Source organism: Hyaena hyaena, unplaced genomic scaffold, assembly GCF_003009895.1.
Source record: "Hyaena hyaena isolate Hyena2069 unplaced genomic scaffold, ASM300989v1 scaffold_252, whole genome shotgun sequence".
In the NCBI taxonomy this organism is placed as follows: domain Eukaryota; kingdom Metazoa; phylum Chordata; class Mammalia; order Carnivora; family Hyaenidae; genus Hyaena; species Hyaena hyaena.
In genome coordinates, this window is record NW_024080884.1 from 766,982 (window position 1) to 790,208 (window position 23,227).

Below are 23,227 nucleotides of genomic sequence, written 5' to 3' on the forward strand. Positions count from 1 at the left end.
ATTCAAAGCAAAGTTTTCTGCTAAGCAAATGGTTTATTTACACGAAAAGATCACAGTCCCTAAACTTGTGAGTCTGGGATAGAGTGTTGGGTAGTGATGGTGGTAGGGACGGGCCTGCCCCTACTATACTTTCAGTATATGTGATTGCTCATTTACGTGTCACCTTGACCAGTCTAAGGGATGCCCAGCGAGCTGGTAAAACACAGTTTCTGGGTGTGTCTGAGTGGAATTTCCGGATAAGACTAGCATTTGAATCCCTAGACTGATTAAAGGTCACCCTCACTAATGTGGGTGGACCTCATCTAATCCATTAGGGGCTAGAAGAGAACAAAAAAGGCAGGGGAGGGTGAATTTCCTTTTTGCTTGAGTTGGAACATCCCTCTTCTCCTGTCCTCAGACATCAGTGGGCATGGTTTTGGGCTTTTGGACTCCCATAAGGACTGACACCATCAGCCCCCAGTTTTCAGGCCTTTTGATTTAGACAGAATTACACCACCAGCTTTCATGGTTCTGTGCTTGCAGATGGTAGTTGGTGGGCTCTCAGCCCATAATCGCATGAGCCAATTCCTATAATAAATCTCCTCATCTATCTATCTATCTATCTATCATCTATCATCGTCATCATCACCTATCTTATCTATCCTATCTATTATCTATCATCTATCAATCATCTGTCTTATCTACATATCATCTATCTCTTTATCTACCCATAATCTCTTTATCTATCATCTATCAATCTATCATCTATCATCTCTTTATCTATCTATATAATCTACCATCCCTTTATTAATCAATCTGTCATTTATCTATCTATCATCTATCTATCTATCTATCTATCTATCATCTATCATCGTCATCATCACCTATCTTATCTATCCTATTATCTATCATCTATCAATCATCTGTCTTATCTACGTATCATCTATCTATCTCTTTATCTACCTGTAATCTCTTTATCTATCTATTATCTATCTATCTATCTATCTATCTACCTATCTATCATCTCTTTATCTATCTATATAATCTACCATCCCTTTATCAATCAATCTGTCATTTGTCTATCTATCTATCTATCTATCTATCTATCTATCTATCAATCATCTAATCTACCATGTCCTATTAGTTCCTTTTCTCTGGAGAACCTACTACAGTATGTTAGGAAAAATGACCCCAAACCTGTAGACAAAGCCAGTACCATCACTGAGTATTGAACAGCAGGTTCACCCATGCACTGTTCAGTTTACTAAACACATGTTGTTTCACTTTGATATTGATGAAGTGACAGGTGAACACAGAGGTTTTGTCTGGAAGAGATGCGCTTGCTTCTTGGTTTCCTCTGGGATGTAAGCCCCACTGTGTTGGCTCATCCCAGTCAGCTCAGATCTCCCCCTTCCCTGCCCCATCAGGATCTACAACAGTCAGGTGCTATTTCCCTCTCTTCCCCATTTATACCACCCACGTTTCTAGCCCCGTGCTTTCCCCCCTGCCTGACATATAAGCCAAAGTAAATCAGCGGATTTTGGAATTTGAAGCTAACTGGGAAAAACACAAATCGTTTACTCGCCATTCCCTGCTACCTCAGATTCGCCAGATGGATAGGCAGAAATACAGGGATTTTACCACACATGCAACGGAGTTCAAGCTAATTGTATTTCACTTGCAAAAAGATGTTAAGCCTCAGTTGACATCTGGGTTTCACAGCATATTTCACCTCGTTCTTCCCCTCTTAAAGTAGTAAGATTGATTTCTGTTACAATAAGGAAGACTTCATCTAATGACAGAAAGTTAATTTGATTTTGATCGGAGAAAGTTCTATGGCCTTTCAGCTCTTTATTTTGTTTCAATTGTTGATTTATATAGAAATAGTGGCCCATTATTGCTGTAGAGCACATCCTGATTCCTGGCTAATTATAGTGGAGATTTCTGGAGCAGGAGTTCCATTCTTTCCCACAAAGTCAAATGATCACGATCTCCTTCTGATACACAAACACCACACAGACTGTTTCTCCAGTATCACATATTCAGAAGGGCAACAACCCCTAATATCACCTTTTAGGAAAGGTCGCTGTGGCATTCAATGATCCTTTCTATATTTGAGAACTCTCAAAGATAGGTGGAAGATAGAATCTGACTCTCACTTCTGAGACCACTGATTGGAGGTCCTAGGGGTCTGTAAGATACAAGTGTGGCTATAGGGAGGCAGCTGGGGCTCAGTTCATTAAGTGTCCGACTCTTGATACCTCACAGTCCGTGAGATCAAGCCCTGCCTCAGGCTCTGTGATGACAGCTTGGAGCTTGCTTGGGATTCTCTCTCTCCCCCTTTCTCTGCCCGCTCCCCACCCCCGCTTGCTCTATTTCTCTCAAAGTAAAGAAATAAACATTTTAAAAATTAAGAAATAAACAAATGGAGATGCAGGCTCTCAGGGGATGAAACAGATCCGTGCTGAATGTAGCATTGATGGATGTACAACAGCGATGTTGCCAACCAGGTGGATTTCCTGCCTAAGGCTTGAACTTCAGGGAATGATGGAAAGGTGTAGGATCACTCTGACATTATATGTGGTTGGATGCTATAGAGGGTGGCACAGTGGCTGGTGTAGGTGGCTTTGTCTCACAGCTGAGCAGTGCCAAATGCTCAGGGGCAGCAGCGCTGGCCACCGCAGTGGATGATGCTCGAAGGTGATGTGCCCTGTAGAGGCAGCCTTCAAGACCATTTTTGTGGTAAGGGTTCCACTGTGCTGGCCATCCTTGAGTCCTGTCCCAGCTGGGTTCATGAGGCTTCTCTTCTACTTCATGAGCTACCAGACACCTTTCTAACAAATTCCTTTTCTGCTGAAGTTAAGGACTCTAATTTGTACGGCAGCCTTGACATCTTTATTCCTTAAGCTGTAGACCAGGGGGTTCAGCATGGGGATCATAATGGTGTAGAACACAGAAAGGGTTTTGTTATAGGATGAAGCACTTTCAGGGTTGGGTTGGACATATACAAAGAACACAGACCCATAGAAGAGGGAGAGGGCAGTGAGGTGGGAGGCACAAGTGGAGAAAGCTTTGCGTTGGGCCTCCAGGGACCTCATCCTACAAATTGTGACCAGGATGAAGGCATAAGAGATCAAGATGGCTGAGACTGTGGGGACAGTGACCAAAGCAGAAAGGCAAAGCAGGATGATGTTGGCCACCGTGGTGTCTGCGCAGGCCAGTTGGAGCACGGGGGGGATGTCACAGAAGAAATGATCGATGATGTTGGGACCACAGTAGGGCAAGATGAAGGCATTCCCTGTCTGCAGAGCTGAAACGAACACCCCCACAGCATAGGTGACCATTACCAGCTGGATGCACAAGCGCTTGGACATGATGGTGTGGTAGAGGAGGGGGTGGCAGATGGCCACAAATCGGTCATAGGCCATAATGGCCAAGAGCAGGCATTCGCCTGTGCCATGGAGGATCATGAAGGCCATCTGGACCACACAGCCTGCGAACGAGATGGACTGATCCGTGGTGAGGAAGCTGATCAGCAGCCTGGGCGTGAACAAGGAGGAATTGCAGATGTCCAGGAAGGAGAGCATGCTCAGGAGGAAGTACATGGGGGTGTGCAGGGCAGAGCTGGCACGGATCAGCTCTATCATGCCCAGGTTGCCCACCAGTGTCACAGCGTAGATCATCAGGAAGATGGCAAAGAGGAGTTGTTTTTGGTCAGCCTGGTCTGTGAGGCCCAGCAGGATAAATCTTGTCACTGTGGTGTGATTCTGCCCGGATGCCATCCCACTGGCGTGTTACCCACAAGACAACGGATGCAGGGAGGAGAAACAAGAATGTTAACATTCTCAGCAAAGAGGTAGCCTTTAACATCTTCTGCCACGGAAGAACCGCGTGCATCTCCGAGTGGCAGACTGGCCCCCAAACTCCACATCAGTCCCATCATGTCACCCTCACGTCGAGGTACTGAAGGTCCTCTGTACCCCTTAGGATAATGTCTACATTCTTCAGTTTGCCACATGTCCTCGGTGACGCCTCCATGCTACCCTGCACTCAGCTTGCAACTCTGAACAACTTACTTCTACAAACACACCACGTTCCTGCAAATGTCTGTGCCCATTCACATTCTATATTTTCTTGTTGGAATGTCCTTTGGTGTCTCTAAACCCAGCTTAAGGGTCTGTCCCCTTCCTCTCTCCCTTGACTTTCTCAGATGCTCCTTTACGTGACATGACACTATATATTTTTAAAATTTTTTAAATGTTTTATTTATTTCTAAGAGAGAGTGAGACAGTGTGAGCAGGGGGCATCAGAGAGAGAGAGGGAGACACAGAATCTGACACAGGCTCCAGGCTCTGAGCTGTCAGCACAGAGTCTGACGCGGGGCTCAAACCCATGAACCGTGAGATCATGACCTGAGCCAAAGTCAGACACTTAACTGAGTGAGCCACCGGGTGCCCCTCTTGCTGGACTTTCTTACTTCTAGTAGCAGGAGAGTGACTTCATATCTCAGTAATTTATGCCCTGGTATCTATCAAGTGCTGGTGTCCATAAATAAATATAAATTCTCAATTAGAGAAAATCTTTCTCATTCAGGTAATGGCAACAGGATCCTTTAAGTTGTTTTGGCCAAAACCATTTTTGGCCACTTTTTTTCTTCACCCCTCATTGAACCGCTCAGCAAATCAATGGGTTCTACCTTCAAAATATGTACCAGCTTCCCACTCATTCATTGCAAGACACCCTTACAGCTTGCTGTGAATTAATGCCACTGCTCTTAGCTGGTGTCCTGCTTCCCGATTCCGAGGAAAAGCCAGGGCAAGCCTGTCACCACACAAGGGAAATGCAGATTGCTCACAATGGCTCTGTGAGCCTGGCCACGACTCTGTCCCTTCCTTGCACTTCTCTGTCCTCTGCTCCACTCTTCTCTCTTGCTTATCCTCCTCCAGCGACTCATGCCTCCTCGGCCTTCTTAGGACCGGCAGGTGTGATTCAGGGTGTCTGCATCACTGTCCCTGCCCCTCCGAGCACTCTCCCCCCACGTAGCCACAGAACTCCTTGCCTCCTTTCCTTTAAGTTCAGGCTCAGATGTCACCTGCATGTGAGGCCCTCCCTAAGCATCCTATTTACAATGAAACCCTGCCCTATGCCAGCACTCGCTGTCTCTCTTCTCTATTTCCTTTTTCTCCGCAGAGGACTTTTTCTCTTCTAATATGCAGCCTACACCTGTCTTCTCGCTGCTGCCTCCGATCTCTGTCTTGATAATTGGATGCGAGAACCACGGAGCCAGGCATGTCTGTCAGTTTTGTTTTTTGCTGTGTCTCTGGCGACTGGCACATAGTAGGCTCGCAGTAAACACTTTTGAGGTGGGGGGTAGAGAAGCTGTAAAGAAGATAGAGTCTCTTCGAGGCAAATCAGGCTGCCAAGAGAACAGATACTGCACAGATGGGTCGGTTCAGAATTCTCTTTGCCCAAATCAGGTGGTAAAAATTAGGGAAGGATTATATGGAAACAATTGGAGGATGATGCCCTGTGAAACCCAGAGCCGCTGAAAACTGGTGCCTCTAGTGCCTTAGAGTCACAGCAGCAGAACCTGACCACAGGACGCCTTTCAGCCATTTACCATGCAAGGTGGGCTGAATGCCCGGGGCTGGATTTCCAGTCCTGCAGTTTGGGCCCAAATCTCTGAATCATAGCCCTCATCTTAAATCTCTGTCGGTCATAAATTTTTAATTCCAGCTGTGGAGGCCTTAGGGTGATTCTTTTCAGATGGGTGTATGCTTTGCAGCCTATACTGATAATTTTGGTAAGATCTCTTTATAAGATGCTACATATTTTGTAACAATTATATTTAATATGAACTTGAATGTGCATTTGAATATATACATATTAATATATGATTTGAAGTGGTTATACTGGTTAGGAGTATCCGCAAGGCACTTGGATAGCTCAGTTGCTTAAGCATCCAACTTAGGCTCAGGTCAAGATCTTAATGGTTCGTGTGTTCGAGCCCCACATCAGGCTCTCTGCTCTCAGCACAAAGCCCACTTCTGATCCTCTGTCCCCCTCTCTCTCTACCCTAGCGCCCTACTTCGGCTCAGGTCACAATCTTGTGATTCATGGCTTTGATCCTCGCACTGGGCTCTGTGCTGAAAGCTCAGAGCCTGGAGCCTGTTTCAGATTCTGTGTCTCCCTCTCTCTGCCCCTTTCCTGCTCTGTCTCTGTCTCAAAAATAAATAAATTTTAAAAAATGAATAAGCTGAATTTATTTTTGATTCTGTTAAAATGCAGAGGAACATCTGATTTATTAAATGTATAGTTTTTGATTTAGTAATTTTGAGGAGTTGTTTAAACGCTTATGAAGTCTTCTGAAGAGCTTGGGAAATCAGGTGCATGAAATTTGTGATTGTGGTTTAGAAAGTTTAAGAGCATGTAATTAATTGTATTTATTTTTATTATTTTTATTACTTAAAAATGTTTATTTTTGAGAGAGAGAGAGAAAAAAAGAGAGAGAGAGAGTGAGCACAAGCGGGGAATGGGGAGAGGGGAGACAGAGAATCCGAAGTAGGCTCCAGGCTCCCAGCTGTCAGCACAGAGATGACGCAGCCCGAACCCATGAACCATGAAATCATGACCTGAGCCGAATCAGAGGCCTAACCAACTGAGCCACTCAGGTACCCCAATCATATTTATAAATAGTGTTTAAATGTTTAGGAGAAATTGCTTCTATAGATTTTTTGTGTATGTGACTTTGAATTGTTTATGAGAATTTGATTGTAAACTGTGCTTAAATTAATTGAGGGAATTTGATTTGTTAAATTTAGAGGCTAAGGAAATATTAACCAAGGATCAAGTGTGATTGTTTTAAATTTTAACAAACATTACTAGATCTAAAATTCAATTGATTAAATTTGAGAATTGCATTTAATGGCCTAAGGAAAACTAAGTTCTAAATTTACAACTTAAAATATTGTAATCAAGGGGCGCCTGGGTGGCTTAGTCGGTTAAGTGTCCGACTTTCGCTTAGGTCATGATCTCGCGGTTTGTGGGTTCGGGCCCCGCGTCGGGCTCTGTGCTGACTGCCAGCTCAGAGCCTGGAGCCTGNATATTAAGAGTTTGCTGGGGCGCCTGGGTGGCTTAGTCGGTTAAGCGTCCGACTTTTGCTTAGGTCATGATCTTGTGGTTCGTGGGTTCGAACCCCACGTCGGGCTCTGTGCTGACTGCCAGCTCAGAGCCTGGAGCCTGTTTCAGTCTGTGACTCCCTCTCTCTCTGACCCTTCCCTGCTCACGCTGTCTCTCTCTCTCTCTCCTAGAAATAAATAAAACATTAAAAAAATATATTGTAATCAATTAACAAATGGCTTTAGATAATCCACAAAGGATTTGGACATCACAAAAAGTCACTTGTGGGGCACCTGGGTGGCTCAGTCAGTTGAGTATCTGACTCTTGATTTTGGTTCAGGTCGTGATCCCAGGGTCATGGGATTGAGCTCCGCCTCATACTCCATGCTGAGTGTGGAGCCTGATTGAGATTCTCTTTCTCTCTCTGTCCCTCTCCTGCTCATGCATGGGCACATGTGCCCCCACACTCTCTCTAAAATAAAACAAACAAACAAATATTTGTTGAACCTCTGCTCTGTCCTATTCTATAGGCTAGGCACTCCCTTATCTCATTTGAGAACCGAGTAACCTGCTTATGGCCACAAAAGGATGAACGGATATTTGAACTTGAATGACAATGTGGACAACATTTGGCAGAATCCTCTAGTCATTGGGTAAGGGTCATAGCTGGAGGAAACAGAATAAATAACTAGAGAAATAAATAAGCTGGAGAAATTACTTAATGAAAATTAAGAGATCAACTAGGGTAACCAGAACAGTAAAAGCCAGTAATTCAGCCAACCCAAATCAGATGTTTAAACCAGAAAAAACTCAGGAGAACAGAACATGTTCTAAGTGCATCATGATGTCCTTACAGCCAGGCTTGTTAGGGGAAGTCATTGCTCTCCCATCTGCGGTTCTGGACCACAGATTCAGACTCAGCCATCCAATTGTGACTCAGGTGTACAGAACTTCTTCCACCTGCAGAGACCTCTTGCCCTCGGTGGCTGGGTCTCTTGAATCCCACAAGGCGAATCGGGACCCCCAGAGCCCCCAGACTCTGAATGTATACCTTTTGTAGCTTCCATGCTCCTGGAACACTGGCACAGTGGAAACACAAGGCAATGCTATTCTGATCCCTGTTCTAAGAACCAAGTCTACTCGGGACTCATCAAGACAGTTTTTTTTAATGTTTTATTTATTTCTGAGAGAGAGAGAGAGAGAGAGAGAGAGAGAGACAGTGTGAGCAGAGGACAGTCAGAGAGAGAGGGAGATACAGAATGTGAAGCAGGCTCCAGACTGAGTTGTCAGCACAGAGCCCGATGAGGGGCTTGAACCCACAAACTGTGAGATCATGACCTGAGCCGAAGTCGGACGCTTAACTGACTGAGCCACCCAGGCGACCCTCATCAAGACAGTTCTTGAAAGTGTTTGTTGAATGAGTCAATTTCGTTGAATTTTTGGGTGGATGAAGGTGTAGAAAGAACAGGGAGATTATCTTTCAATTTTACTTTTTGTCTTTTCGAGTGGGAAATATATAGCAGTTGTACCAAAGTCAGAAAGGACTACACTGAAGATAAGTCCTCATTCTGCCTGCTCCCTTCTTATTCCCCAGGCACTCAGTTCTCTGCCTCAGAAACTACCAGTGTCTTAACCGTATCTTTCCATGGTTAGTCATCCCTTATATAAGCAATGTATGAGCCTATATTTTCTCCTCTTTTTAAAAAGATACAAATGGTAACCAACTATACATATTGTTCTGTACCTTGTTTCTCTGTTTTATTCAACAACTTATTTTGGGGATCTTTCCAGTACAGTAATTAAGGACTGCCTATGTTTCTGGACCAAAGGCTGCATGACGTTACGTTGTATAACACTGGAGCAGTTCCCCACTGAGGGACATTTTAATCGTGGCCACTCTTTTACAGTTACCAACCAACAGGCACCGAACTTAAAGCGATTTCCAATTCAGAGCGCAGAGGCCCTCAACAAAAGATATTCACATTCACCTGTGGCTTGGCTTTCCTGCTGGACTTTTCACTGTTTTCTTTTGCGGGGAGAAGAAAAGTGGCCGTTCACAGGGGCGCCCTGCCTAGCTTTCCCTTGCCTCTTTTTCTTTTTCTCTCCCTCAGATGGGACAGATGCTCACAAGCTATGGTCACTGATCTTTAGCACCTGTCACACCTGCAGCTTCGACCTTGCTGGGTGCTGCTTAGAAATGCAGAACCTGGTTCCACCCAGGCCAGCTACTGAATGGGATTTGCATTTTAAGCAGATCAGCAACTGACTTCTATTCTGGTTTTGTCTGAGACATGCTGAGGAGCAGCCTGCAGTCTGAGTGGATTGAGCTCATGTGCCAGCTGGATGCCTGGGGAGAGGGGCAGAGGGGAGGAGGCTCCTGGTCCCTAATTGTGAAACTCCCTCACAGGGACCTCTGTGTTGAGGCTGATCCTGAAAGTGACTGCACATTTGGTGTGAATGTCTGGAAGTGACTTGGAAGGGCTGAAAGTGCAAGTGTCTTTGAAGACAGGGGACTTGCTGAAGGAGAGAGCCCTTGAGAAGTAGACAGTCTTCCTTCCCGCCAGGATACAGGGATATGAGATGGCACCCCGGCCACGGAGAGCCCCCTCCCTTGTACAGGAGGAAACTCACGGTCTGTCCTCTGTATAGGATATTGAAGTAGCCTTTTTTTTTTTTTTTTAAAGATGTTTTTATGTAAGTGGATGGAAAAGACAAATGGAACTTAATAACCAAGCCTCACTGATGGGATCTCAAGAGACAAGTTATTGATCCAGAGACCCGGCCAGACCCAGGAATACGTGCAGACTTTGAATTGCTGGCGTTGAGGACCCAACTCCAGGGAGAATGACAAACCAGTTGGAGCACAGAGAGATTCCATCTCTCTTCCTCCACCCACCCCCAACCATTCCAGACTGTACCATCAAAAGTTGAAACTTTCACTGCCTTTGAGAAGGGGTTTCTTCCATCCACTCCTGGCTCCTGGGGCTGGTGGCTTGTTTTGGGGAAGCCTCCTACCAGGGAGGAACTGGGGGCATCCTATTGGCCTGGTCTGGATTTGAATCCCATTGCCAGCCATGACTGGTTTTGCGACCTTTGGCAAGTTATTTAACTTCCCTCAGTTTTGTCTCCTGCATAGTGGAAATGACAGTGCCAACCAGCGGGGCTGCTGTGAAGATTACATGAGATGATGGGTTTGAAGTGTTTGTCGGCATGTATGGTAGAGAGGAACAATCTAATGTTTGTTACAATTTATAAATTTTTTTTTTTTTTTACCGTTTATTTATTTTTGAGAGACAGAAAGAGATAGAGTATGAACAGAGGAGGGGCAGAGAGAGAGGGAGACACAGAATCTGAAGCAGGTTCCGGTCTCTGAGCCGTCAGCACAGAGCCCGATGTGGGACTCGAACTCACAAACTACAAGATCATGACCTCAGCTGAAGTTGGATGTTTAACAGACTGAGCCACCCAGGCGCTCTGCTTTTTATAATTTCTAAATGGGGACTTGAGGGGATGGGGAGAGAAGGGAAGCCAGGGAGAAGAGGTGGGGATCTCCTGGGAGCACACTGACCTGTGGAGAAGCCGGGACCATCTCCCTCTGAGCCCCGCTCCTGGAGTCACCTGGCGTGATTTTCCCTCCCTGTGGCGTTGTCTGCCTCAGTCCAGCTCCAGAGGCAGGGGCTCTCAGCAGTCAGTCCTGGCAGACTTTTGGATCTCTCCTCGCTAAGAAGGCTTATCTGGCCTTCCCCCCTGGGCCTGCGAGAATTGCCTCATTTTAGACTGTTCCAGGTGCTGAGCAGGAAGCCACTGACGGGCAGTCCAGGACGCTCAGGGAGCAATGCCTGGGGACGCAGCCCCTGTTGATATGTGAGGTCTGGGACCCATGGTGGGGGGGACGGAGCTCTGGGTACAGGGCTGACCCTCCTCATTTACCAAGTCTCTCCCTTGAGGGCCTCTCCTTAAGTTTAATGAGTATGAAGACTTTCACAGAAACCCGCTCACACAAATCACCTTCCTGGGGGCTTGAGGCAATTAATTTCCCCCTCATTAAGAGTAGAGAGGTTGTTAGTGATCTTTTTCCTCTTTCTCCTAAGACTTGAGACCTAATAAGGTTCACTATTATAATTTTTTTTTCTGATGCCCCAGAAAAGCACCGGCAATAATAATGGCAACTGACATTTGTACGGTTTAGCCATAGCTTGCTTCGGTGTTACCTTATTTTATCTCCAGACAAACCCTCAGAGGTCTACATTTGGTGGAGGGGGAAACAGAGGGCCAGCAAAGTGACATGATCAGTTCAGGGTTCATGGCTGGAAAAAGGCACAGTCGGGACCAGAGCCAGATCTCCGTCTGGCCTTGGGTCTCTGTTTCCTCCCTGAGGTCCCAGCCTCCAGACATTGGGCTGGCTTGGCGGTACTTGGTATTATTGGTCTGCCCTGGAGAAATAATCCAAATGGGTTCCAGGAGAGGTGGGAGCAGATCCAATGTCACACCCTGTGCCCTACTATCACCATCCTTGGTGACATCGTCCATTCCTGCCCTGTACATCGGCAGTAGGTTCTGATAACAGGATTCTTACCATTTCCCCCCCAGACTGTGTCCCCTGCAGGACTGGAATCTGGATGTCATCGGACTTGGAGGATGTTGGCGAGTCCTAAGTGGATTGACAGCAGACTGGCTCCCAAGCATCCCTTCCCTCCCTCCCTTTCCTCCCTTCCCCTACCTTCCCCCCCATTGTTCTGCATGTTCTCATCCGCCCCCATCTGGGGACCTCATTCACACCGCATTCTTTGTGAATGTCACCTCCTGGACTGACTGTGGTTCTGACTTAGACCTGTCCTTACCACGGGCTTTGGATGCCTCCCCGTGGGTCCAGCCCCCCCCTTTTTTTCCCTCACAGCTGCTGCTCCTGAGTTTGTCTCCCGCCACCTGAGACATCCCACCTCTCATTCCCTGTGAATTATGTGGCTTTACTTCCTATAGCTTCCTGTTTGGCTGCAGGTATGATGAGTCATGCCTTAGTGGCTCAGAGGTGTGACAGGGCTTGACTTTATCTTGAGGATCAGGTTGAACATCCTTCTGGCAGAGGGACCTGTAATGCATGTTTGTTTATTTAAGAATAATTCTATCAGGGACGCCTGGGTGGCTCAGTCAGCTAAGCATCCAACTTTGACTCAGGTCATGATCTCGCAGTTCATGGGTTTGAGCCCCGTGTCAGACTCTGTGCTGACAGCTCAGAGCCTGAAGCCTGCTTCAGTTTCTGTGTCTCCCTTTCTCTGTCCCTCCCTTGCTCATACTCTGTCTCTCTCTCTGTCAAAAATTAACTAACATTAAAAAAAAAGAGGGGTGCCTGAGTGGGTCAGTCCATTGGGCATCCAACTTTGGCTCAGGTCGTGGTGTCACAGTTGGTGGGTTTGAGCCCCACGGTGGGCTCTGTGCTGACAGCTCGAGGCCTGCAGCCCATTTCAGATTGTGTGTCTCCCTTTGTCTGCCCTTCCCCTGCTTGCACTCTGTCTCTTGCTCTGTCTCAAAAATAAAGAAACATTAAAAAAAAAAAGAATAATTCTATCATAGGAGCTCCTGGGTGGCTCAGTTAAGCAACTGACTCTTGGTTTCAGCTCAGGGCAGGATCTCACAATTTGTGAGTTCAAGCCCCATATCAGGCTCTGCTCTGACAGCGTGTAGCCTGCTTGAGATTCTCTCCCTCTCTCTCTCTGCCCCTCCCCTGCTCATGCTGTCTCTCTAAATAAATAAATAAATAAATAAATAAAATAATTCTGTCATAGAAGGTAAGAGAAGCTATGTCAACTATACTTCAATTGAAACAAATAAACACCCAACCTCGCCTTTCCTTGATCTTGGACTTCCAGTGTCTGGAACTATGAGAATAAAAAGTTCTGTTGTTTAAGCCAAAAGAAAAAAGAAAGAAAAGAGAAACTCAGTATAGAGCCAGGGAGCTTGTGAGAAAGGAAGCAGAGAGTACATCTGATGAATATTTATAGGAAGGCACAAAAGGGCGGAGAAGCAGCACATACTTATAAGGCACCTGAGGAGTGTCACAAGGCACTCAGTATTCATGAGGTCTTAAATCGGCCCCCTTGGGTCATGTCCATTTTGGGCTCCACTCATTCTCTGCCCAGGACGTATGGACAAAAGGCGCGGCTGCTCAGCCCTTCACTGGTGCGTTATGGCTCCTGACCAGGCACATTTGCTCCTGAATCTTCCTCTGCACCTGATGACTCCAAATGCCTTCCTCCTGACTCTCTCTGTTTGTCTTCAACTCCATGTTCTCATGACCAGTAGGAAAGCTGACGGCAGACAAAGAGAACATGAGAGTGACAGAGGGATGCAGGCATACCGACATGCACATGCATACACACACATTGGCACACACACATGTGCACATGGGGCACACGCACACACATATGCACATGCACACACTGGGCACACACATACGCACAAACACACATTAGCGCACACATATACACAGAGCACATGCACACACACATGTGCACACGGGGCACACACATACGCACATACACACATTAGCACACACATATACACATGCACACGTATACACGGAGAACATGCACACACACACATTGAGCACGCGTGCATGCATACACACATGCACACACACACATAGGGCACACACACACAGGACCCACATAGTGTGGTTTTTCCACCCTGTCTGAATTGTTACATAAATATGTCTCTTTCCCCTCACTTCTCCCTATATTTTGTAGCTGATTTAACAAGCCCCCTCTCTCTGAACATCTGGATTTGCTCCTTGAGCCTTTCTGCTCAGTCGCTTCGCTGCAGGTGCACGAGAATCCTGCCATTACACCAAGGTGATTTCCCAGGTGGCAAGTCCACTTTAGACCCATCTAATAAGCCATAGAAGGTTCTGCCCCACCCGTGGTTTTATGAGGGGGCGTGGAGATGAGACGGCTTGGAACACGAAGGAGGTAGGCGAAGGCAGCTTCAGGGAGGAGGGAGTGAGGTCAGAAGCGAATCCTGAGCTCTCTGCCCCAAGTTTGCTTGTGGGACCGTTTGTCATGGCTTGGCCACGCATCTCTTTGTGGGACCTCTGCCCGGATTCTCCTTCAGTTTCTCCATCCACCTCCAGCCCAGTGCCTATAATCTCAGGTGCTTCTCATTCTAATGAATTCTCTGCTCTGAATCTGAGAAGCTGCCTCTCTCTCTGTGTTGGGTTCCCTGAGGCAGGGTCTGCGGACTCCATGAGCCAGCAAGGAGGGACCGCAGCGAGGATGCTACTCCAAGGTGAAGCCGTCCAGGTTGGGCCCCCTCTTCCCCTGCTTTTGGAGGCCCTTCATTTCCGGCCACACTTGAGGCAAAACAGAGTTTTGTTAGGCAGGCAGCTTGTTTCTGTTGGGGAAATCCAGTCTCAAGGCTCCTGAAGCCGGGATGGGACACTCGGGTAGTGAGATTTGGAGAAGGCTTGGAAAAGGCGGTGGATGCACTCTGGAGGGACCCACAAGCCCCCTCTGCAGGGTCCTGTGGATCCTGACTATCCACCTGCCATCAGACATCACCGCTCCCTTCCTCAAACTTCCCACTCATGGCTATGTGCTACTGCTTTGAGTATTGATCTGGTGTCCAGTGGCCTTGCTCAACTCCCCGCAGTTCATCTGCAGACTCCTTTGGGTTTTATAAATACACACCCACATCATCTGCAAATAATGGCTGTTTTATTTCAATATTTATTACAATGGCTTGGACTTCCAACACAATATTGAATAGAATTGTGCTAGTGGACAAACTTGTCACCTTCTTGATCTCAGGAGAAGCGCCTTCAATATATATATATTACCATCAAGCACAGTGTTTGCTGTGGTCTGATGGTTTTTGGTGTTGGGAGATATATTTCATCAGATTAAGGAACCGTCTTTTTATTTCTAACTTGCTAGAATTTAAAATTTAAATGTAGATTTAAAAGGGATCACAAATAAACATTAAATATTATCAAGAATGTTTTTCTACATTTACTTAGATGATCATACAGTTTTTCTATATTCTAAAAATGTGGTCACTTACATTGATTAATATTTAAACATCAAATGAGTCTTGTTTATATTCCCAGGAATAAATTCAAGAATTAATCCAGGGATACAATTTTGAGATGTATAACCCTTCAGAGATATCACTGGATTTAATACGTCAACATTTTTCTTATGGCTTTTGTATCTATTATCATGAGAGAGATTGAATGAACTTTTCTTATGTGTTCTTGCATTATTATGGATTCAGGGTAGCTGGCTTCTTAAGAAGCTTGGGAAATGATCCTTTTTATTATTACCTTAAATGTTTGGAAATTTCACTTGTGAAGCCCTCGTGGACTAGTAAGTTTCTTTATGGGAAGGTTTTTCACAGAATTCAATTTCTATCTTTAATTTTTTTTTATTTGTAAAATAATCTCTACACCCTCAACATGGGGCTTGAACTCACAACCCTGAGATCAAAAATCTCATGCTCCACCGACTGAGCCAGCCAGGCGCCCCTATTTGCATTCAATTTCTTGATGAAGTATAGGATTATACATGTTCTCTCTCATCTTGTGTAAGTTCCGTTAAGTTTGGTAGATATCAGATGCTGAAGTAAAGTTCACACAGGCTTCATTCCTTTGTGTATACGTGGAAGGAAACCTACAGGTGGGTGAGGAAACCCAGATTTGACTAATGGACTCAGGTCGGTGTTTTGATGGTAGTTGGCAGGAAGGTATAATGGGTGGGTTTAAAAAATTCCCCCATTGGGGCGCCTGGGTGGCTTAGTCGGTTGAGCGTCCGACTTTCGCTTAGGTCATGATCTCGCGGTTCATGGGTTTGAGCCCCGCGTCCGGCTCTGTGCTGACTGCCAGCTCAGAGCTTGGAGCCTATTTCGGAGTCTGTGTCTCCCTCTCTCTCTGACCCTCCCCTGCTCACGCTGTCTCTCTCTCTCCTAGAAATAAATAAAAATATTTATAAAAAAAAAAAATTCCCCCATTTACCAACGGTGGCATAAGCTTGTATCAGTTTTGATTATATCCAGAAAATGAGATATTCTTTGGATACCATCAGGTGTAGGTCTATATTAGGATTACTTCAGCAAGTACAGGTCCAGTGGAGATTGGGGTGGAGGGCTACATGGTATAAAATAGAGGAAATCTGTGACCACAGATGAGCCAAAATATTCGGAATATAGAGAGGGCAAAAGAAATTAAGGATGTAGTAAAGATGGAGGATTCAACCCTTTGAGATCTTGTGGATAACTAGGGGAGAATGGCTCACTACCCAGTCTGGGCAGTTTTCAGGGAGACGGAGAGAAGCAGAAAGGTGAGGATATGGGCAAGGAGGGATGGTAATGATGGACTGGATAGTCTAAACTGGGTAAGGAGGGAAGTGGGGCCATGGGGTGGTTGAGAGACCTTGTAAGTGTGGTAGGGTCAATGGGCTTTAGGTCTTAGGGGGTTTCAAGAGCTGGGATACTGGAGTGTAGGCTGGAAAGATGGCAAGTGTTGGCTGGAGAATGGGAGCTTTAAAACCGAGGTTATGGAAGGACTGTTATTGGTGGTGTCAATGTCCATGGCATAATTGTAACAATGACTAGCTGGGAGAGATGGGCTGTAAGGAGGAGGTCAGGAGCTTAAGGGTCAGGGCATTAGAAGAATCAGTTATGACACTGTTCTCAACCTTGGCTACATATTGTAATCACCTAGAGAGTTAAAAAAAAATTGATGCCTCAGTTCTCAGTAGACCAAATTAAACAGAATCTCTGTGGGTTAGATTTTAATATAGGATTTTTTTTTTTTTAGCTCCCTAGGTGGTTCCAACGAGCGGCCAGGATCGAGAACCTTTGAGTTGCAAGGGGATCAGAATCACCAAAAGAATGATCTTGGGCCAGGAGCTACAACTTTTCCAAAACAAAGGGAAAGACCCATTGCTGTAGACGATTTTCACAGGAGGGCTGGTGGGCGGTATAGGGACAACGTAAGAGTACACATTTTTTTTTAAATTTTTTTTAAGTTTATTTTGAGAGAGAGAGAAAGAGTGAGAGTCAACAGGAGAGGGGCAGAGAGAGAGAGAGAGAGAGAGAGAGGGGGAGAGAGAGTGAATCCTAAGCAGGTTCCATGGTGTCAGGACAGAGCTGGATTCAGGGCTCAAACTCACAAACTGTGAGATCATAGCCTAAGCCAAAATCAAGGATTGGACATTCATCCAACTGAGCCACCCAGGCACCCCAAGAGTGCATTTTATTAAAATTGGGGTGGTGGGGGAGGGAAAATGGATTGGAGGGGGCCAATGGGGGAAAAAAGAGTACTCTTTTACTTAAAACCCACCATGGGCCTCCATCTCATCAGAATGAAACTGTAGGCTCTTCCATGGTCTACATGGACTGACTCGATCTCTTCTCGCCACCGCACCCCTCACCCCCATGGGTTCTTGGATCTCCCTCTTGCCCATTCTTCTGCAGTCACCCTGTTTCCTTGTCTGGCTTTCATCCCAGGTTTCTGCTCAAATGTCCTCTTATTAGAGAGACTTTGCAGATCTCATTTAATTTATTGTTGAGAGAGAGAGACTGGAGGAGGGGCAGAGAGGGGGAGACAGAATCCAAAGTAGGCTCCAGGCTCTGAGCTGTTAGCACAGAGCCCTACGCGGAACCCACAAACTATGAGATCATGACCTGAGCCACCCAGGAGCCCCTAATGGATCTTATTTCAATACAATGCTTGACCCCTACCCTCCCACCCCCTCTTGCTTCATAGCACTTCCTGTGGCTGCAATGGTGCACACTTACTTATTTTCTCTGGTCTGCCATCTCTACAAGAATGTTAGCCCCAGGGAGGACAGGAACTGTGGTCTGTTGTGTTCACTGATGTGTTCCCAGGGCCTAAAGGGGCACTGAAACAGAGTAGATGCTCATTATGTGTGTGAGGAATGAATGAATATATAGAGCAAATGAAAAAAAAAGAAAGCAAGTTGCATAACCAGATGTCCAACAAGATAGTGCGCGCATGTGTGTGTGTGTGTGTGTGTGTGTGTGTGCGCATAAGCTATGTACAATGAAAGGTTTGTCAGGGTATGTGCTAGATGCTAGATGTTAACAATCATTCCTGCAGGGCAGGGAAATAGGTGGGACTTTCACTTTATACCTTTGGACATCTGAATTTGTTCAGCTGTCTTCTAAGTCCCCTGCCACCCCGCCCTCTTCCCTTCATTTCCACCAATAAATAGAAAAGAAGACAAAAAGACCACCTGACTTCAGTAAGGGGGGAAGCAGGCAGCAACTGAAAATTTGGAGCAAATATTGGCAAAGTCTGGTCCAAATCCACATGAATCTCTGAAATGGAGGCCTGTCATGTCTGAATAGAAACAAAGATTAGGAGATCAGGCTCCGAAGAAAAAGGTAAATCTGTACCTTTATTTTGCGAATTTCCCACAGGTTCAATTCTGTAAGGAGAAGGCATAAAATATCCTATCACCCATGGGGAAAGCTATAGATGAGAGATGCTGATCCTGCAGGAAAAAAGCAAAGACCTAGAGATAACAGAAATAGGAATTTCTGGATTGGATTCCTTTAAGATTGTACACTGTACATTTGGGTGCATAACTTTCCCATTTGCTTCATTTCAATTTTTTTAAAGTTTATTTATTTTGAGAGAGAGAGGCAGAGAGAGGGAGAGACAGAATCTGAAGCAGATATGAGGCTTGAACTCATAAACTGTGGGATCATAACCCGAGCTGAGATCCAGAGTTGGATGCTTAACCAACTGAGCCACCTGGGTGCCCCACTCTGCCATTTTCTTTTCTTTTCTTTTTTTATGTTTTATTTATTTCTAGGAGAGAGAGAGAGAGAGAGAGAGAGAGAGCACAGGGGAGGGTCAGAGAGAGAGGGAGTCACAGACTGAAACAGGCTCCAGGCTCTGAGCTGGCAGCCAGCACAGAGCCCGACGCGGGGCTCAAACCCATGAACCACGAGATCATGACCTAAGCGAAAGTCAGACGCTTAACCGACTAAGCCACCCAGGCGCCCCTCACTCTGCCATTTTCTGATTGAAGGTGAAACTAATCAGACCAAGAGTATCTGCCTGGAGAAGAAGCTATGTGTAGTGAAACAGTTAACGAGAAATACAGGGCTCTGGGATTATAGAGGCAAGTTGTTTGAGATAGTAAGGTTGTTCAACTGAAAGAATGGGACAGAGTGTACAAAGTTTGGAGAATTTTAAATGGGTATGTGGGTCCACGCTAGTCTTGGTATTCAAGTTTGGTTATTTGTACAGAGGATTGATTTACCTTTGAATGGACTGTTGTCTTCCTTTGGTATCTGTTAGTGGACAGAGAGTTAACTTGTTTCTAAAACAGTACAAGGCTTTTTTGGTTTCACCTAGGAGAGTGAATGGGTCTATTTTCTTTCAAGGTTTCGCATTTTTCTGCATTTCATCTATGCAGAGATAAGAACTGGAGACCAGCAGAGCACAATAGGCTATTCTTATAATTCAGATGTGACTGGGCACCGGGAATCGCCTCTGTTCCTGACCCTACACCTACCTTGAAGCGGGAATGTCCTTATCTTTTCCCAGAAAGCACAGCTGAATGAATCGTGACAATTTTACGGAAAGTCTTGGGGAGACCGAAAAGCCCTGTGAATCTCGGGGAGACAGTTCTGGTGTACGACAAAACCTAATACAAGTTCCCCTTACTCATATATGTTTTCCTTCCAAAGGGGAAATATTTCACATTTCCTTCATATCTTTCCTCTGTTTTTTTAAAAATGTTTATCCATTTATTTTGAGATAGAGAGAGAGAGAATATGAGTGTGGGAGGGACAGAGAGAGAGAGAGAGAGAGAATCTCAAGCAGTCTCCAAGCCGTCTGTGCTGTTGGCACAGAGCTCAATGTGGGGCTTGAATTCACAAACCATGAGATCATGACCTGAGCTGAATTCAAGAGTCAGATACTCAACTGACTAAGCCACCCAGGTGCCCCACTCTTCTCTGTGCTCTGAAGCAAAATATCTGTATCCCTTTCCACATCTCCACCTCATCCTCCAAACTCTACCTCGGCTTGGCAAACAGAGGATCCATTCCTTACTTCTTCCAGACCCCCAAGAGGAGCTTTCTTGGGTGACTTCTGTATCTTCTTACCTCATTTTCAGGAGAAGACCCTCGGCCTTGCCTTAGACAAGAAAAACATAATAAGCACCTCCCCCACCCATTTCACTGCAGTCTCTCCCCCAGGCAGACATTCTTCCCCAGATTTGTTCTGAACTCAACTGAAAAATAGAACAGTCTCCCATACACAAAGGCTGAACATTATTATCCATACCTTTAAAACACATTCATGGATTATTCATAGACTGACTGCTCTTTTTCTTTACCTGTAGAGTCTGGGTCTTGTTGTCACTGTGTAGTTCTCTCTCTTCACTCTGATAAGAAAATTTTGCTGCTGAATTGCAATTCATTCATTCATTCATCCACTCATTCATTCAATGTTGCTTGAGCAACATCGGGCCAGGTGGTGTTCTAGACCCTGGGGATATAGGGACAAACAAGATTGTGAAGATGCCTGTTCTCACGGCTCTCACATTATGAGGAAGGGGACAAACAGAAACAAACAAGAAAGTATCAGATGTGATTAAAGTCTTTGAAGAAAGTTGAAGAATGGTGGACAGGGCTGTGCTGGGGTGACTGATGGAGATGGCCTTTATGATGTGGTGACATTTGCTGATTTAACCCTTTGAGTTCAGAAAACACATTTCAGGTTTACTTTTACCCGCTTCCTCTCAGAGTCTGAATTTGGGGGTCGATGTTCTAACACCGCTGGTGTTAGATGGTAGGCTCCCATCTCGGAGGGAAATGTGTATGTAGAGCAGGGGTTGGCAAGCTTCCACAAAGGGCCAGAGAGCACATGCTTTTGGCTTTGCAGGCTACGTGCAGGATTACCACTGTGTTTGTGGCACAGACTTGGCCATTGCAGTAAGTGAATGAGTGGAGATGGCTGGGATCTGATAGAGCCTCACTGGCCAAAGAAGGCAGCAGCTGGCCCACGCACAGCTGTTGGCTAACCTCTGATCTGGACTGTGCTTTGCCTTAGTTTACTGCCCCCCCCCACCATGGGGGGTCAGCAACTTCAAGGGAGAAAGCCCCTTCCCCATTAGAGAGTTCCTAGCCTTAATTGTTCTTCGTTAGAAAAAAATACAAATTAAGATAGACTAAGAGAAACTTAAATACAGAGAACAAACTGAAGGTTGCTGGAGGGAAGGTGAGTAGGGGTGGGGAAAATGGGTGATGGGCATTGAGGATCTTGTTGGGATGAGCACCAGGTGTTACATGCAAGTGATGAATCACTGGGTTCCACTCCTGAAGTCAAGACTACATTGTATATTAATGAACTTGAATTTAAATTAAAAAAAAAAAAATAGAAGGATGCTTTCTCCACGAAAAAGGTAGGCTAATTCAGAAAGTTTATACAATGTACAAGAAAAATTAAGAAAAGTCTTTTTTTAATTCACATTAAAAAAAATTTAAAGCCAAGGTAGTTAACATATAGTGTAACATGATTTTAGGAGTAGAACCCAGTGATTCATCACTTACGTATAACAGCCAGTGCCCATTCCAACAAGTGCCCTCTGTAATGCCCATCACCCATTTAGCCCATCCCCCCCACCCACCTCCCCTCTAGCAACCCTCAGTTTGTTCTCTGCATTTAAGAGTCTCTTATGGTTTGAGGAAAAAAAAGAAATCTTACCTTTACCTTCCAAAGCACACTAAAAGTAATCAATAATCACTTTTTTTAAAAAGAAAAACCACTCTTCATGTATATCGTTCAGATTTTTCTATATGCATGTATATACATAAATATATACTTACAAACATCCAAATAGATTTCCTTTTCTTTTGTTTTTCCTTTTTTCCCCCCTTCCCATCCCTCTTCTCCTCTCCCTTCCCCTCCCTTCCCCTGCCTTCCCCTCCCATCTCCTCCCCTGCAACCCTGTCCCTCTCAGCCCCTCCCTTCTCTCTAGCACTTGGGGGTTGGCCCGAAATACCATTCTGCAGCTAGGTGCTTTCACCCTACATTACATCACGCTTTGCCTCTTTGGATTTGAGAGGCAACATTCCACAGTTGGTGGGGTCCTGTTGTTGCCAACCAACATGACGCGAGTGTCAAATTTTTTTGGTGAATGGCGCTGTGAGCAGGTGGTGGGGGGGACAGTCTACGTCTCCACCCCGCAAGGTGGCTGCTGGCTGCCCTGGACCCTTGTTACGAAAGCAAGTCTCAGGCCAAATGCCACCCAGCAGCTGCATGGCCTTCTCTTGGCGAGCAGGGACAAACAGGCTGCCTGGAGTTTGGAAGGGGACTCCAGCTTGAGGGGCTTTCTCCAAAGCAGGCACCTCTTGCAACAGGATTGGCAAACTCCTCCACTGGATCCAGAGAGAGGCGCCCCAGGGGGCTCAGGCCCCTCCCCTCCACACGGATGGTTGGGCTTGTCTTTCTTTTTTTTTCTTAATATGTTATTCATAGGAAGGTCAGGAGCCCTCCTACATGATCCAAACAAATCACCGAATCCCTCCCCCTTCTCACTGAGAAAAATCAAATGATAATATAAAAAATATGATTGCAATATAATAAAGAGAATAATATAATAAACACCCATATATCCTTCACTCAGACTCACCATCACATTTTCCCACAGTTGCTTTGCCTATTTTTCTTTCTAAAAAAGGATATACACACACGTATATAAATTATAAACATATATATTTAAAAGTTTTGTTTTACTTTTTTTTAAAATGTTTTTTATTTATTTCTGAGAGAGAGAGAGAGACAGTGTGAGCAGGGGAGGGTCAGAGAGAGAGGGAGACACAGAATCTGAAACAGGCTCCAGGCTCTGAGCTGGCAGTCAGCACAGAACCCGACGCGGGTCTCGAACCCACGAACTGTGAGATCATGACCTGAGCTGAAGTTGGACGCTTAACCGACTGAGCCACTCAGATGCCCCAGTTTTGTTTTACTTTTAATTGTGGTTTCAAAATTCACTGTAACTCGGATTTCTTCACTCAAAGTTATTTCTTTTCTTTTTAAAAATATTTTGAGTCTATCTGATTCTTTCTTTTTATTTTTTGATTTTTACTTTTA

The 23,227-nt window shown here is 45.4% G+C and overlaps 2 protein-coding genes across 8 annotated transcripts in view; one reads left to right on the forward strand and one right to left on the reverse strand.

The window, feature by feature from the left end:
* LOC120240372 (olfactory receptor 6Q1) overlaps positions 1–23,227 on the forward strand; it is a 73,960-nt gene that overhangs the window by 12,311 nt on the left and 38,422 nt on the right. Inside the window, exon 1 of one of the 7 annotated variants that reach the window (XM_039245094.1) lies at positions 17,784–18,498. The exons of the other annotated variants lie outside the window; for them this stretch is intronic. The gene's annotated coding sequence lies outside the window, so the exon portion shown is untranslated. Of the gene's footprint in view, positions 1–17,783; positions 18,499–23,227 lie in introns of those variants that run through there. 7 annotated transcript variants of the gene reach the window in all.
* Positions 2,400–4,253, reverse strand: LOC120240373 (olfactory receptor 1009-like). The gene has a single exon (XM_039245096.1). It carries the CDS (start codon positions 3,759–3,761, stop codon positions 2,814–2,816), a length of 948 nt encoding a protein of 315 aa, XP_039101027.1. The 5' UTR covers positions 3,762–4,253; the 3' UTR covers positions 2,400–2,813.

Coding starts and splice junctions, on each gene's coding strand:
- LOC120240373 (XM_039245096.1), bottom strand. CDS start 3,761: ATGGCATCCGGGCAGAATCACACCACAGTGACAAGATTTATCCTGCTG.